The sequence below is a fragment of the Myotis nattereri genome, assembly GCF_964212035.1.
Source record: "Myotis nattereri genome assembly, chromosome: 6".
Lineage (NCBI taxonomy): Eukaryota > Metazoa > Chordata > Mammalia > Chiroptera > Vespertilionidae > Myotis > Myotis nattereri.
The window spans coordinates 63,686,741-63,702,396 of NC_138081.1; the positions used below are offsets into that span (position 1 = coordinate 63,686,741).

Consider the following 15,656-nt stretch of genomic DNA (forward strand, 5'->3'; position numbering starts at 1 on the left):
CTCCCAACCGCTCGCCTACCTGCCTGCCTGATTGCCCCTAACCACTCTGCTGCCAGCCCAATTGTCCCCAACTGCCGTCCCCTGCCAGCCTGGTTGCTCCTAACTATCCTCACCTGCGGGCCTAGTCACCCCCAACTGCCTTCCCCTGCAGGCCTGCTCCCCCCCAACTACCCTCTGCTGGCCTGATCACCCACAATTGACCTCCTTTGCCGACCATCTTATGGTGGCCTTCTTGTGTCCACATGGGGGCAGCCATCTTATGTGTTAGAGTGATGATCAGTTTGCATATTACCTCTTTATTAGATAGGATACCTTTTTTTCCTTTATTTTTCCCTTTATTTTTTGGAACTCATACAACCTAACCAAAAGAAGACAAACAATCCAATTAAAGAATGGCAAAGACCCAGCCAGTATGGCTCAATGGTTGAGCGTTGACCTATGAACCAAGGGGTCACTGGTTCTATTCTAGGTCAGGGCACATGCCCGGGTTGCAGGTTCACTCCCCAGTAGTGGTTATGCAGGAAGCAGCTGATCAGTGTTTCTCTTTCATTGATGTTTCTATCCCTCCCTTCTCCCTCCCTTTCTTTCTCTCTCAAAATCAAAACAAATTTTTAAGAAAAAAAAAATACTAGTTAGTTGTATATCCATATGGCTTCAGTTTTGCTATTATTGCCTGTACTACAGACTTTCTACTTGATTGAAATAGACATTTTCCCATTTCATTAGAGAGCCACGTTGTATGCCCAAGATCTTGTGGGAATGCTTGTACTGTTGAATTGCCAGCCAAAGGCTTTTTTTGTCCTTCATTTTTTGATAATGTTTCTCAATTTTTAATATGCTTTAATCATTTAACTAGTGAAAAGTAATGGTTTTCCTTTTCATACACTCTCTCACTCACACACACACACACACACACACACACACACACACACACTAGTGTCCCGGTGCACAGATTCGTGCACATTGAAAGGAAATCAATTAGAAGAAATATTTTAATATCCCTATTCATGTCTTCATGTCTTGATAATGAAAAGAAAATAGGATTCTACTGAGTCTACCTACTCTAGGACTTGAAGCTCAGGAAAACACTACACAAACATTTAAACTATAAAATGTTTGCACCTGACTATAAAGCAAGTCGGTTTCTTGGGCTGAAGAAACTCCAAGGAGCCTAGTCACCAGGGAGAGGAAGCTGGGCATTGCTACATGGCGTCATTACCCAGCATCCACAGCCACCGTTTCCGGGCTGAGCTGGGCTGTAGGCTGCACCATGGGGGATCTTGGCAGAGTTGGAAACTAGAGGCCCAGTGCACGAAATTTGTGCACAGGTAGGGACCCTAGGCCTAACCCGTGATTAGGGCCTTTTGGTTGCCAGCTGGGGCCTCCCTTCCCTGGCTGCCGGCCAGGGCCTTCCTGTGGTCAGTGCACATCATAGCGAGTGATGGGTCTCCCAGTCAAACTCCCATGAGGGAAAGTTGCATATATAGGCATACACACACACACACACACACTCTAGAGGCCCGGTGCATGAAATTCGTGCACTTGCGGGGAGTCCCTCAGCCCAGCCTGCACCCTCTCGCAATCCCGGAGCCCTTGGGGGGGGGGGGTGTCCAATTGCTGGTTTAGACTAACCCGGCAGTCAGACATCCTTAGTGCTGCCGTGAATGTGGGAGCCTCGCCCACCTCCACTGCTGCGCTCACCAGCCGTGAACCCAGCTTCTGGCACACTGACCACCAGGGGGCAGCTACTGTGTTGAGCATCTGTCCCCTGGTGGTCAGTGCGCATCATAGCGACCTGTTCTGCCGTTTGGTCAGTTTGCATATTAGCCTTTTATTATATAGGATAGATGGCCAGTGCAGTTCATAGCAGCTCCTGCGTTGAGCATCTGCTCCCTGGTGGTCAGTGTGCGTCATAGCTACCGGTTGGACAGAGAGACACTTAGCCTTTTATATAAATACTAGAGGCCCGATGCACAAAATTCATGCAAGAGTAGGCCTTCCTTTCCCCGGCTGCTGGCACTGGCTTCGCTCACAACCCTGGCTTCATCTGGAAGGACATCCGGTCTAATTAGCATATTATGCTTTTATTATTATAGATAATTGGTTTCAGAGAGGAAGGGAGAGAGAGAAGCATCATTGATGAGAGAGAATCACTGATTGGCTACCTCCTGCACACCCCCTACTGGTGATCAAGCCCACAATCTGGGCATGTGACCCTGACAGGAATCAAATCCTGGACCCTTCAGACAACAGGCCAACACTCTTATCCACTGAACCAAACCGGTGAGGGCCTTGGTTTCCTTTTGAATTTCCTCTGTATATGGCTTATTCATGGTATTTTGTCTACTTGTCTTTTTCTTAGTAAATTGCCAATAATGTTATCTTATTTAATGGATGTCAATATAGATAGACAATTTTGGAACAAATCTAAATGTTGATATTCATAAGAGAAGCTACTATTAGAATGTGCCAACAAATATAAAATACAAGTTTTGTTGATCATTGAAAAACTCTTCTAAATGTGATTTATAACTTTTGAAAGTAGACAAATAGTATAATGAATCAATCATCTTTTTTATTAAACGATAGATCCGAGTGGGACATACTTTTGAAGGATGTGCAATGTTCAATCATAAGTGTGACAAAAACTGACAAGCAGGAAGCTTATGTACTCAGGTAAGTCCTGTAAAACAAGAGTTACTTAACATATTTCTGTCTGAATTTTACTATATATAAAATAGCAAATTGTTCCCCTGGACCTTAGTTCTATAATTATTTTAACCTTATTTTTAAAAATACGATGCAAAATAAAATGTTAATTCAGGTATCCCTAGGCAGTAGGTTTTGAAGTCTTACCTGAAAGATCTTCAAGATGGTTGCCATCTCTACCTATTTGTAGTGAGCAGGAAGTATCTATAAAGTGGGTAGAATGACATTGTACCTTTACCTTGGAGATTGGAGTCTTACTTTTAGTATATGCCTCTCAATATCAGAACCTTAGGCAAAGTGAAGTTCGCTCCGCTGTACAAATAGGATTGCCATCTATAACAGAAAAAAGTCATTCAACCTCTTTATAGGTACAAAGATAATTTATTCAACAAATACGTTGAATTCTTATACATATTATAATGGGCCTTGGATTGAACAAGGTTCCTAAGGTACCATAGAGATATAATGGTGAGTGAAAACAAACATTCCTTCCTTCTCTGGGCTTATTACCTAGTGTAAGAAGTAATGAGATGGCTATAGAAATACATGTGAGAGTGGATGGTGCAAGATGATGTAAAGTATGAATTTAATAATGTCTTAGGATAGGTGAGGAGAAAAATTTAGTAGTAAAAAAGAGGGTGTGTATAATGAGCTAATATGCTTTATAATGAATTTAAGGACTATTTCTGTGGGTTCTAGTACTTAAACGGATTTTTGTATAATAGAAGAGGAAGACTACTGTAGTACATTATTTGCTTCCTTGAGGTTTTAACATTTAAAATTAGCAAAAATTTATATTGTAAATTATAGTCCAATAATAAGTTAATTGTATCAAAAGTACATAAATAGCATTATAATATTGTAACTTTTTTTAATTGTAGTGAGAGTAGCATGTTTGTCTCCAAGAGACGTTTCATTTTGAAGACATGTGGTACCACCCTCTTGCTGAAAGCACTGGTTCCCCTGTTGAAACTTGCTAGGGATTACAGTGGGTTTGACTCAATTCAAGTAAGTAATCAAAAAACATTATTTAATCCTTTAACTTATAAATAAATTCGTATACTTATTGCTTTGGTTGTAATGGGTAAGGGTGGGCACACCGTGAGAGAAAGAATATTCTTCCTGATGCGGAAGAATTGCAGAATATGGAGGAAGCAGAGAATGAGTTGGGATAAAATCCATATGGGAGAAAGAAATGAAGAAACCAGACATGTTCAATATTTAACTCCTTGAAATGTTAATATGAAGGGCAAAGAAACTAAGAAAATAAGTGAAAGCAAGAAAAATTCAGTTTTCATAATAAAAAGTTGATTATGTTAAGAGCAACCGTATATAGAGTTAAATTCTGATAACATTTAAGAATTAAGGCGATAGCCCGGCTGGTGTGACTCAATGGATTGAGCATTATCCCATGGACCAAGAGGTCCCGGGTTCCATTTCTGATCAGGGCACATGCCCAGGTTGTAGGCTCGATTCCCAGTAGGGAGCATGCATGAGGTGGCTGATCGATGTGTCTCTCTTGTCGATGTTTCTATCTCTCTCTCCCCTCTCCCTTCCTCTCTGAAGTCAATAAATTTTTTTTTTTTTTAAAGAATTACGGTGTTTACTTACTAAGGGCATAATTGTTCTGATGAGCAGATGTTGAATTTTAGTATTTTACCTAATTAGGGTAAAGGATATCTTGTTACTAGGACCTAATAAAGTTTTTAATTATTGATTCTCATAAGAAACTCAAGCAATATGTCCTTAATTTTTTGATCACTGACTCTTTTCTGATTCTGGAGAGATAGAAACACTGATGTGAGAGATAAACATTGATCGGTTGCCTCATGTACATGCCCCCAATGGGGAACAAACCCAAACCCTGCTATGTATCGATTGGGAATGGAACCCCCAACCCTTTAGGGCAAAGGATGACCACTGAGTTACACTGGCTAGTGCTGAATCACTGACTCTTAAAGTTTAATGTGCACATGTTCTCCCACAAAATTTTGGTTTACATGCCTATTTAATGCTCAGATCAGAAACCACTGGTTTATTGTATTTTAATTGGTATTGTTGTTATGACCCATCATCTGTAGGCTGGGCATTTTAATTTGTAGAAAGTCATTAATGCACTTATATTATTAATGCTCTGCTGAGACTTTTCCACAGTTTACAAAGTTGTTCCTAATAGCACTTGACTCATGGATATTGGTTTATCTTCCTTTTTTAGAGCTTCTTTTATTCTCGTAAGAATTTCATGAAGCCTTCTCACCAAGGGTACCCACACCGGAATTTCCAGGAAGAAATAGAGTTTCTTAATGCAATTTTCCCAAGTAAGTTTAAATAAATAGAATTGAAACCTGCTTTATTAAAGTTATAGGTATATCTTTTCAGAAGTCTTTATATATATGAAAGCACATTTATGCAAATGTAGCATGTTTATAATTAAGATAAGTGTATCAATATAGTTGATTATAAATTTTAGAGTATATGTGTGTGCACCTCGGGTCATTGTTGTTAAAATGATAGAAAATGAAACGAATTCATCTTGATCCAGTCACTTGCTCTGATTTATATCTAACTTAGTGTTTATGAAGGCTATGATCCCTTCATCCAGAAAAATGCCCAGTGAGTGACTGCATAATCCTCTGTTAAGACACTGATCCAGCATTCTATACAGGAATTAAGCTGCTTTATAAATGACCAGCACAGTGAGATCATATGTGCCTTCAGTATACTAGGCAAGATTTTCTTTCATTTACAAAACTTTTATTTAGAGATCTTTTTTTTAAAAAAATACATATTAAGGATACGTGTGTGTTTTGGGTTTTGTTTTGTTTTGCTTTTTTGAGAGAGAGAGATGTGAAAAAGAAACATTGATCAGCTGCCTCTCATGGCCTGAACAGGTATCAAACTTGCAATGTAGGTATATGCCCTGACTAGGATTTGAGCCTGCAACCCTTTGGTGTATTGGGCAGCACTCCAATCAACTGAATCACTAGCCAGGACTATAAACCTTCCTTTTTGAGCTTTAAGGTCAAGGAACTAAGGGTTTTCTAATCCAACACCCTTATATCCTAGATAAAGCTGATAACTTAGGATCATTTTAATAATTTGACAGTCACTCACTGGCATGATTTTAAAAGAAAATCAGATTTCTATTCTTGTCTACTAATATGAAACTAAACTGGTCTAAATCAGAGAGTGCTAATTGTAACTTAATGTAAATATCTACCAATTGTTAATTTACTGTGTTGAGTGAGGCTTTGAAACAATATGGAAAGTATTACATAAAATAAGTTGTATTTACTTGGGAGAGTAGATAAATGGGCAACCAAATTCTATTTCCTAATGGAGTTTTAGGGGAGAAGGAACCATAGTTTTCTCAGCACCACTTAGACTGACTCACTGGCTGCTGAAGAGAATTTCTAAACGACAGTCAGTAAAATATATACATATATTTTAAAGGGTGATGGGGGAGAGTCTTGCCTACTTGTGAATTCACCCACTTACTTTCCTTCACTGATATTTCTGGTAGGAGGCAAATAGTATCCCAGCTATTGGAAGGGTGAGAAAAAAACCATCCTATCAAATGGAACTGTTGCATTTATTTTACTTTCTCCTCCCTCAACAGATGGAGCAGCATATTGTATGGGACGTATGAATTCTGACTGTTGGTATGTTGGACATAATCTTACTGATTTTTTTCTTGTATATAAGATTACTTTAAATTGCCAGTTGTCATTTTTAAAAATGAGTTTTTACTCTTGTATAGGTACTTGTATACTTTGGATTTCCCAGAGAGTAGGGTAATCAGTCAGCCAGATCAAACCCTGGAAATTCTGATGAGTGAGCTTGACCCAGCAGTTATGGACCAGTTCTACATGAAAGATGGTGTTACTGCAAAGGATGTCACTCGTGTAAGGATTTTCAGTAATTCTGGATTCTGCTTGGGGACTAATGTATATTGTTTAACTCATTCTTGTTTTATTTTTTAAATTTGTATTTAATTCAGTCTCTTTTTTCTTTCTTTCCTTTTCAGGAGAGTGGAATTCGTGACCTGATACCAGGTTCTGTCATTGATGCCACAATGTTCAATCCTTGTGGGTATTCGATGAATGGCATGAAATCGGATGTAAGTAATAATATTTGCTTAATACTTATTTAAATATTTAAGTGTGCCCTTTCCACTATTAACACAAAATTATTTCTCTAAGGGAACTTATTGGACTATTCACATCACTCCAGAACCAGAATTTTCTTATGTTAGCTTTGAAACAAACTTAAGTCAGACCTCCTATGATGACCTGATCAGAAAAGTTGTGGAAGTCTTCAAGCCAGGAAAATTTGTGACCACCTTGTTTGTAAACCAGGTACTTCGTTTTTTGACAATAAAATCTTCCAGAAAATAAGGGTAGTGAGGAATGTCATAAAATGGTACCTATCAGTCAGATACTAGTTGAGGTTTTTGGGATAAAAAGTTTCCTCTGTTTCATTAAATTTCTGTTGGTTCTTGTTTTATATCTAGTTAATTGGTGGGCTCCCCCTGTACTGTTTATTGTCCCTGTTGGCAGGCCTGGGATTGGGATGGGGGCTGGTGGACATAAGTTATCTTATCTCACTTAAGCCCATAAGAAGGCAGCTAAGATATTTCAAATACCATAGTTTTATGAAGATAAATGTTTTAAATATTTGTGACATGACTATGTTGTTTGTGAATCTTTTGCAGGTTGGAAGCACTAACAGTTTATTTAATTTTCTTCCCCAGAGTTCTAAATGTCGCACAGTGCTTTCTTCGCCCCAGAAGATTGAAGGTTTTAAACGTCTTGATTGCCAGAGTGCTATGTTCAATGATTACAACTTTGTTTTTACCAGTTTTGCTAAGAAGCAGCAACAGCAGCAGAGTTGATTAAGAAAAATGAAGAAAAAACGCAAAAAGGAAACACACATAAAAGAAGGTGGTGGCTGCTTTTTAGATATTGATACCGGGGGCCATGCTTTCCATAACCACCACCTTGTAGTTGCAGAAAGCCCTAGATGTAATGATAGTGTAATCATTTTGAATTGTATGCATTATTATATCAAGGAGTTAGATATCTTGCATGAATGCTCTATTCTGTGTTTAGGCATCCTATGCCACTCTTGCTGTGAAATTGAAGTGCATGTAGAAAAAAACTTTTACTATATGAAACTTTACAACACTTATGACAACAATTCAATTTGGTTTATGCACAGTGTAATATTTCTCCAGGTATCCTCCAAAATTCCCCACAGACAAGGCTTTCGTCCTCATTAGGTGTTGGCCTCAGCCTAACCATCCGGGACTGTTCTATTAAATTGCTGCCAGGATGTTACATCCAGTTACCTCCAATTTCTAGGACATATTCTCTACTAATGTTATTGAAAACAATTTCTACTTCATTCAGATGTTTTTTTCAATGGCAATTAAAGTTTTTCTTCCACGAGTGGAGTCCTCTTAAGAAAGTGATTGCAGTTAACCATTTTGTGTACTACTGTTTTAACATTATTGCTTCCTGAGTTTGTATTCCTTTCATTGATTTTGTTCCTCACCATGGTGTCTCCCCTCCCAACCCCGCCCCAATAAAGCAATACACTGTTACACTGGGTCTATACCAATCTTATACCCCAGAGGGGGAAAGGAGATGGACCCTAGGATTTAATTTTCTTTTAAGGTCAAGGGAGTTTTTGTTGGCATTGGCTCTTTTAGAAGGTAGTGACAAAAGTAAACTTCTAGTGTTGATTAGCAAGGAAGACACAAATTAATATTAAATTACACTGGCAGAACTATATGGGAACTATGCCATTCTGTGCTCTCCGGTAAAATAAGATAGCTTCTCATGAAGACCGTACCGTGTCTTTACTAACTTTCTAAGTTAGTAGTATAAAAAAAATTTTATCACTAAATTTATTAGCAAGGAGAAAACAAAGGTTATACTGGATTCAGTAAGTCAAATCAAATCATTCACCTTAATTTTTATTTCAGAGCGGCATGAATGTCATTGCCATCTTGTGACCTGAAGTTCTGTGACTATGATGCACATGATAGCGTTCTGACTTTATGTGTTCCTCTTACTGGTGTTTTCTTCACCACAGTTTCAGAGGATCATGTGAATGAGAACTGTTCCGGTTACTCAGACATACACAGTGAAGCAGAAGGCTGTCCGTAAAACATCCGAAAATCCAAAATGGTCAGTGGGAAATGACTAGAAATACAGGCTTTTAGGAGTTGGCATTTTTAGCTGTATTTGCAAATACTGTGAGATTTAAGCAGCCTAGAAAACAGCAAAGTTGACTACATTTTGTATTCTGTCCTCACTTTTTTTTTTTTCGTTGGGGCTTAATGCAGTGATGTTTTTGTTCCTTCCGTATTTATCAATGAAACACTTTTTTTTAGTGTTTCTAAACATAAAATCTACTTGGTTTTGAAATCAAGTGGTTGGATCACTTTTGACTTATTTTAAGCACATTCTTGATTCAAAGTTTCATTGAAGAAGCTTCCAATCAATGAATCAGTTTGATTCTGTAATTAGCACACAGTACCTACTGTTTTGGTGCTGTTTTGAGGACCAATGCTCAAAGTGGATTTTCTTGGAACAGTGTCCCAGTGGATTTGATGACATGAGTTGGCTTGAGGTCTATTTTTTTTTTTCTAATACATTTAAGATTTCTACCTAATGTTGAAAAGCCACACAAATTTGTATGAAACAAAACCTAGAAAAATGAAAACTGTAGATTAAGTAGTAATTTAAATTAATCCTAGTATATTATGATAGAGGAGGGAAACTTTTGGTGCCATAATTTCTCTCTTCATGGTGGTGTTGGACTTAAAATCAGGTGAAATGTATTTCTGTACCACAATTAAAGCTTCAATAAAAGTTTCCTTAATTGATTGTCTAGTGCCATTCAGAAAATTTCTGTTGATGTATTTTTTAAATACGATACATTATCAAATATTAGGCATCTAAAGTTTTTAAATTAATTGAAAAATCTATTAAATGATTATTTCCTAAGATTTGTGAGTTATGAAGACAAAAGACCTTTGAGCTCCTGGGAGAATGGCTAATTGGTATTCAGATTTAAACATTTTTTGGTAATGGCTTTATTAACTGAAGCTCAAAAGAACTATTTGGACTATGTACCAGGATATAAAAGATTAGAAAGGGTAAATAGTAAGAATTAGAATGTGTATTTGTGAGTTTGGTCTTAGGGAGTCAAAGGTTTGAAGGTAGAATGTTACCACGTTCATTTATGGAACAGGCCTCATAATGGTGGAATGGAGAAGAACAAGCTGTGAGCTTCCCGTACTTAATTGATGGTTATTTCTATTAACTATAACACAATTATAAACTTGATCTTTTTGCCTACAAGAACTTACTTGTTAATCCTCACCAGAGGATATTTTTTCCATTGCTTTTTTATTTTTATTTATTTATTTTTACAGAGAGAATGTGAGTGGGAGAGGGATAGTTAGTAACATCAGTGAGAGAAATATCAATTCAGCTGCCTCCTGCACACTCCCTACTGGGGATGTGCCTGCAACCAAGGTACATGCCCCTGACCGGAATAGACTCTGGGACTCTTCAGACTGCAGGCTGACACTAAGCCAAACCAGCTAGGGCTCCATTGCTTTTCAGAGAGAGTGGGAAGGAAGGACAGAGAGACTGGTTGCCTTTTGCATGCGTCGTCCCCTAGTGGGGGAATGAACCCACAACCCAGGCATGTGCCCTTGACCAGAATTGAACCTGAGACCCTTCAGTGTGCAGGCCAACATTCTAACTATGAAAGCACACAGCAAGGGCTAGTGTACATATTTTGTGATTCTTTGGTAAAATTTCAGCTCCTCAGTCTCCTTAGCTACAGTAAACTGAGCATCAGAATTTTATAAAAATGTCTATGCACATCTTAGAATAAGCTTATTAGAGAATATTTTCCAAAATTTGAGTAAAGTATTTATTGCTTAGCATAATACTCCCCAGGTCCCTCCATGCTGTCTCAAAGGGATCCTCCTTTTTTGCCGCTGTATAGAAGTGCATATATTCTTTCTGGTTGATGTTCTGGATTTCTTAGGATATTTTCCTAAAAGTAGGATCACATAGTATTTACTCTTTATACCAGCAGTCACCAACCTTTTGGACCTCGAGGACCACCAGTGGTCCGTGGACCACCGGTTGGCAACCGCTGCTTTATACAGTGCTCTCATTTAGTGAAAAGTTTTTGAGAGCTTGAACCATGTATTGCTGAGTAGTATTCCTTAGTATTAATATACCACTTTTTTTTTTACCCATTCTATTAATGAGCATTTTACTGATTTCCTGTTTGGGAAAATATGAATAAAGCAGCTGTGAATGTTTGCATATACATACTTTTGTGGCTTCTGGGTGTATAGTATTAAGCTGCATTTCTCTGATAAGTAATTTAAAATTTTTCTCAGCAATGTTTTGTATGATGCTTTCTCATGCTTGATTTTTAGTATTTTATGTTTCATGATGCTAGGGAACTTACTTTTCTAATTGCTAGTTTATAGATAAATAATTTTTAAATTTTGTATCATGCGACCTTGCTAAACTCATTATTTTTTAAATATATTTTTATTTTTTTTACATAGAGGAAGGGAGAGGGATAGAGAGTTAGAAACATCAGTGAGAGAGAGACATCGATCAGCTGCCTCCTGCACACCTCCTACAGGGGATGTGCTCGCAACCAAGGTACATGCACTTGACCGGAATCGAACCTGGGATCCTTCAGTCTGCAGGCCGACGCTCTATCCACTGAGCCAAACTGGTTAGGGCTAAACTCATTTTTTGTTTTCTTCCTACACTGGTTAACACCTCTAATGCATATTGAGTATTAGTGATAAGAGTTGACCCTGACTGAAGTGAGGTAAGCAAGACACCTAGGGAACAAAATTCAAGGAGGAAAATCAGGGTGGTGGCGGTCGGCATCTGAGTGAGTGCATCCTTGCATTCTGCTCCCTGGGGGCTTTGCCTCAGTAGTGTCCTGATCCTGTATGAAGACCATTTTGTCTTGTTCAGATTTTAGCAAGACATTGAGTATTCCATAAATGTTTGCTGTTGGGTTTGTGTAGATGCCTAGATAGATGGCATCTTACATGGTCTTCTGCATAGTTCTCATGAATGGATGTTGACTTTTGACAGATACCCTTTCCTCCCCCCACTGAAGTGGTCATATCCTTTATTCTGTAAAGATACTATTCCTGTCTTTGGGGAGTTTAGTAATTAAACCTTAGGACTGAAAGAGGCCCCCAAACATTGGAGACAAATGCCTTGTTTAAAGTAACTGCCCAGATGACTGAAGTGGTGGCGAAGGTGGCAGTGATTAAAGTGTTCTCTGAGGTGGCAACGGAAGAAACAAAAGATGGCAAATGTTCTTGAAACAAAAGCAATTTTAGTTGATTTGACATGTAGACTTTACAAGACCTTGAACAGGTGACACCCCTCAATCTATCTGCCCATGTGGGAGTGCCCCTCAAAACATCACTGACAGTAAAAACAGCCTTGTGCACCACCTCCATCAGCAGTGGGCCAAAACTGTCAAGAGTAACAAGGACCAAGTTGGCCTCCAGGGCTAGAGAATTACCAACAGCCAGGACATTCACGAGGAGACAAGTCTCCCCCGCAGGTCCTCCCATCTTATCTGCTCCTGCTCCGGTCCCACCGCATACCCAGCATTGGCCCGTCCACACCCACACCCCCCACCTCCATCCCCTCCGTGCATACCTCTTCTGACTGTCAAAACCTGTGTTATTTTCCTTGCCTGTAAAATGTGCCGAGCCATGGTTAAAGGGCATGTCAGACAGTGATGTTAGATGCTAGTCACAAGCACCCCCACTCCAGATAACATCCTGCTTCCAGTCCTCTGGAGATGAAGAGCATGTCTGTAAGTGTCTAGAGACCACCTTGCAGCCAGGCAGGGGCTGGAATTACAGGATCTTGACTAGAGAAAAAGTGAACTGCTCGCTTGCACAAGTTCCCGAGTCCATATTCAAACACTGGCTCATCAATTACTCAGCTAAACCTTTTCTAAATAAGTCTCCCTTTTTCCACCTAACCTAAACCTTGGGGGTTCAGTTATCTCACAAACTGGTATATATTTACAATTCAAGAATTATTTTCCCATCAGCATGTTAGCATTTTAGTAGTAGGGCAGTTTGAGGTGAACTGATTGCTTGCTCTAGAAATTTCAAAAATCCATTTAGGAGTTAGAAACTTAACCCCTTAACGTCCTTGACTTTGGTGCTCCCAGCAGATTAATGGTATCTCCCACTCACCCATGTTTTCCTGACCAGCCCTGACTGGATTCAAAGCTTGCAATAGAAATTATGAAACCAATGCTGATGAGACTTTGGAAATACAGCAATTAAACCAATGCTGGTAACCTTGAACATAGTTCCCAAGGAGGATAATCTGGCAATGCCTTTTTAGCTTGAAGTTTTTCAAAATAGCCATATACAAAGTTTGCATGTAGTTGCAATTTAGATTTCAGAATTTAGGGTGCTGGTTAATTATGTCTATGCACATAAATAAATGTTTAAAGGAAATGTGTTCACTGTAATCGTAAGGTAAAACTACAAGAATGTTCAGTGAGTTTATAATGCTGATTATGACTTAAATTTAAGTCATAGTGCTAGATGATGAGAATAATAAAAATGAGCCACAGTCACAACCTAACAGGAAGTTGACATGGTGATGATAGGCATGTGGTGCAAGAGCACAGAAGAGTGCCTCTTGCTTAGGAAGGTTTGAAATAAAAACAGTTGAAATAAAAATTGAACTAACAGCTCTACGAACCAACTAAATACCAAGCAAGGATGTGATATTCATTGTAAGGCAAATATTTTTTAAAAGGTCAAGGTGAATTGCTTCCTCTACGAATTTCAAGAATCCATTTAGGTGGAGGTGTTGAAAGTGGAGGGAGATGGGGAAGTGGTTACCATGGTGGTGGAAAGATTGTGGTGGATGCTAAACTTAGATTTCATTTCCCCTTCCACTTCTGCCTTCAGGACCACCTCATTGAGTATTGGCTACTGGCAGCTCACTGCTCAGTTCCTCCCTAGAAATGTTCTCAGCTGAAGATTTCTGTGTAAGAAAAATGCTTAAAACAGTTTGACAGAAAATTTAAAGGGACAAAAATAATCCTGGAGGGAGCTTCAGAATGGATTGCAGAAAGGTAGACTGGATGCCAGGAGACCAGTTAAGACTACTACTGGAGGAGAAGGTAAGAAATATAAGGATTGTGAAGTTGCAGAGACAAAATGATAAATGAGACACAAAGAGGTAAAAAGTAGAAGGCTAAAGTTTTCTGATTTGGTTCTACTGACAACTCAGAAAAAGGAGGAGGGTTGGGATGGAAGATAATAGGCTTGCTTTTGGTTATGCTGAGTTTAATGAGCCAAAGATGGATAAAAAGAAACATTTGCAGTGCTAGGATTATGAGATGATGGTCACTTTTTAGTAAAGAATGTTTAACCTTTTCTGCAAACTTCTTAAGTTTGTTTACTTAAAATGTGAAAGAATTGCTTAATATAAGTGAAGTAAACATGTACAATAGGCATTTATAGATTTCACAGAAATGTGGAGTAATAAACCTAAGTTTGACAGTGTCATCTTGGTGATAGATTTATGGGTGTGCTTTTACTCATCTCTATTTCTACAATGTACATCAACTGTTTGAGTGGTAAATAAGAATAACATAGATACAGAGGCAGAGCTGCCTCAAACAGATTGTCAAACTGCAGCGGGAAGGCCGGGGAGGGTTGGGGGGCAGGAGGTAGGGGGGTAAGAGATCAACCAAAGGACTTGTATGCATGCATATAAGCATAAGATGGACATAAGACACTGGGGGATAGGGGAGGCTAGGGAACTGTCTAGGGCGGGGGGGGGGAAAAATGGACACATATGTAATACCCTTTGTAGTACTTTAAGCAATAAAAAAAAAAAAAAAGAATAAGGACAAAAAAAAAAAAAGAATAACAAAGCAAGTGTTCCTGCCCTTGCTCCCTGATTCCCTGAGCCACCTACCCTGTGGGCACATGCAGGGATAGTAAAGGAGTGTGTGAATGAGAGCTCCCATGCTGAGCTGAGCATGTGGACTTCAACCCTGATGCAGAAATAAGATGGCGGCAAAGCGATCGGGTGGGTTCCAAGACCAAGGCCTTGCCATTCATATATTCAAAAAGGTTGGGTTCCCACAGGAATCAGCATTTTTCTGATGGATTTGAGGTAAAGGGTAATCTAAGATTTTTTGACATGAAAAATCAGTTTTTCCCAATCTGTCACTGATGGTTGCAATATGTCAATAACTTAAAATGAATTTTTCAGTAAGTGCAGCCTGATTTTCAAAATTTATTTAGAAGAAAAAAATTATTCTACCAAATAGTTAGAAAAACTAAACACTTGCCCTCAGTTTCTGTACTTACCTGGTTGAAAACTGATAACAGCTTGGGGCTTATACCAGTCAGCAGACGCTTTGTAGCCTGATCTAGCCCGGTTTGTACTTCAGAACTTCAGAACGTACAAGCTGGGAATGGGAGAGGCGGAACATGATGTGAGGGTCATTTTCTTGTCTTTGTGGAAGTCATGCCTCCAGATAAAAAGCAGGGATCCAAATGGCATTTGGTACCAGATGCGACCCCCACTCCACACCTCCCTTATTCATTAAGTCGTTCGTTCAAAAAAACATTTGCGTGCTGGTACTACCTATCTGAAGGAGACGAGCTCATGCTAAGGCAGAATAATTCTGGGTAATTTTTTAGAAGATTTTATTGGACGTTTATAAAACATTAAAATACATGTGAGGTAAGGAAGTGCAACAGCACCCACATCCTAGGACACAACGTTCTTAGAGCTGAAAATATCCCATTTAAAATAGTCACCATTGTTACTATCCTGGGGCTGGAGGGAGGGATTATAAAAGGGCACAAG

The 15,656-nt window shown here is 38.9% G+C and overlaps 1 protein-coding gene across 2 annotated transcripts in view; it reads left to right on the forward strand.

Annotated features, from left to right (window-relative positions):
- The window catches only part of AMD1 (adenosylmethionine decarboxylase 1), a 29,653-nt gene extending 14,995 nt beyond the window's left edge, over window positions 1–14,658 (forward strand). The window contains exons 2-10 of one of the 2 annotated variants that reach the window (XM_081094293.1): window positions 2,590–2,676; window positions 3,591–3,717; window positions 4,925–5,027; window positions 6,329–6,371; window positions 6,470–6,614; window positions 6,737–6,829; window positions 6,912–7,067; window positions 7,463–7,652; window positions 13,736–14,658. In XM_081094293.1, the coding sequence (XP_080950419.1) occupies window positions 2,590–2,676; window positions 3,591–3,717; window positions 4,925–5,027; window positions 6,329–6,371; window positions 6,470–6,614; window positions 6,737–6,829; window positions 6,912–7,067; window positions 7,463–7,603 (895 nt within the window). In that variant the 3' untranslated portion in view covers window positions 7,604–7,652; window positions 13,736–14,658. Of the gene's footprint in view, window positions 1–2,589; window positions 2,677–3,590; window positions 3,718–4,924; window positions 5,028–6,328; window positions 6,372–6,469; window positions 6,615–6,736; window positions 6,830–6,911; window positions 7,068–7,462; window positions 9,606–13,735 lie in introns of those variants that run through there. The other variant, XM_081094292.1, reaches the window with a different exon arrangement.
- Window positions 14,659–15,656: the final 998 nt, after the last annotated feature.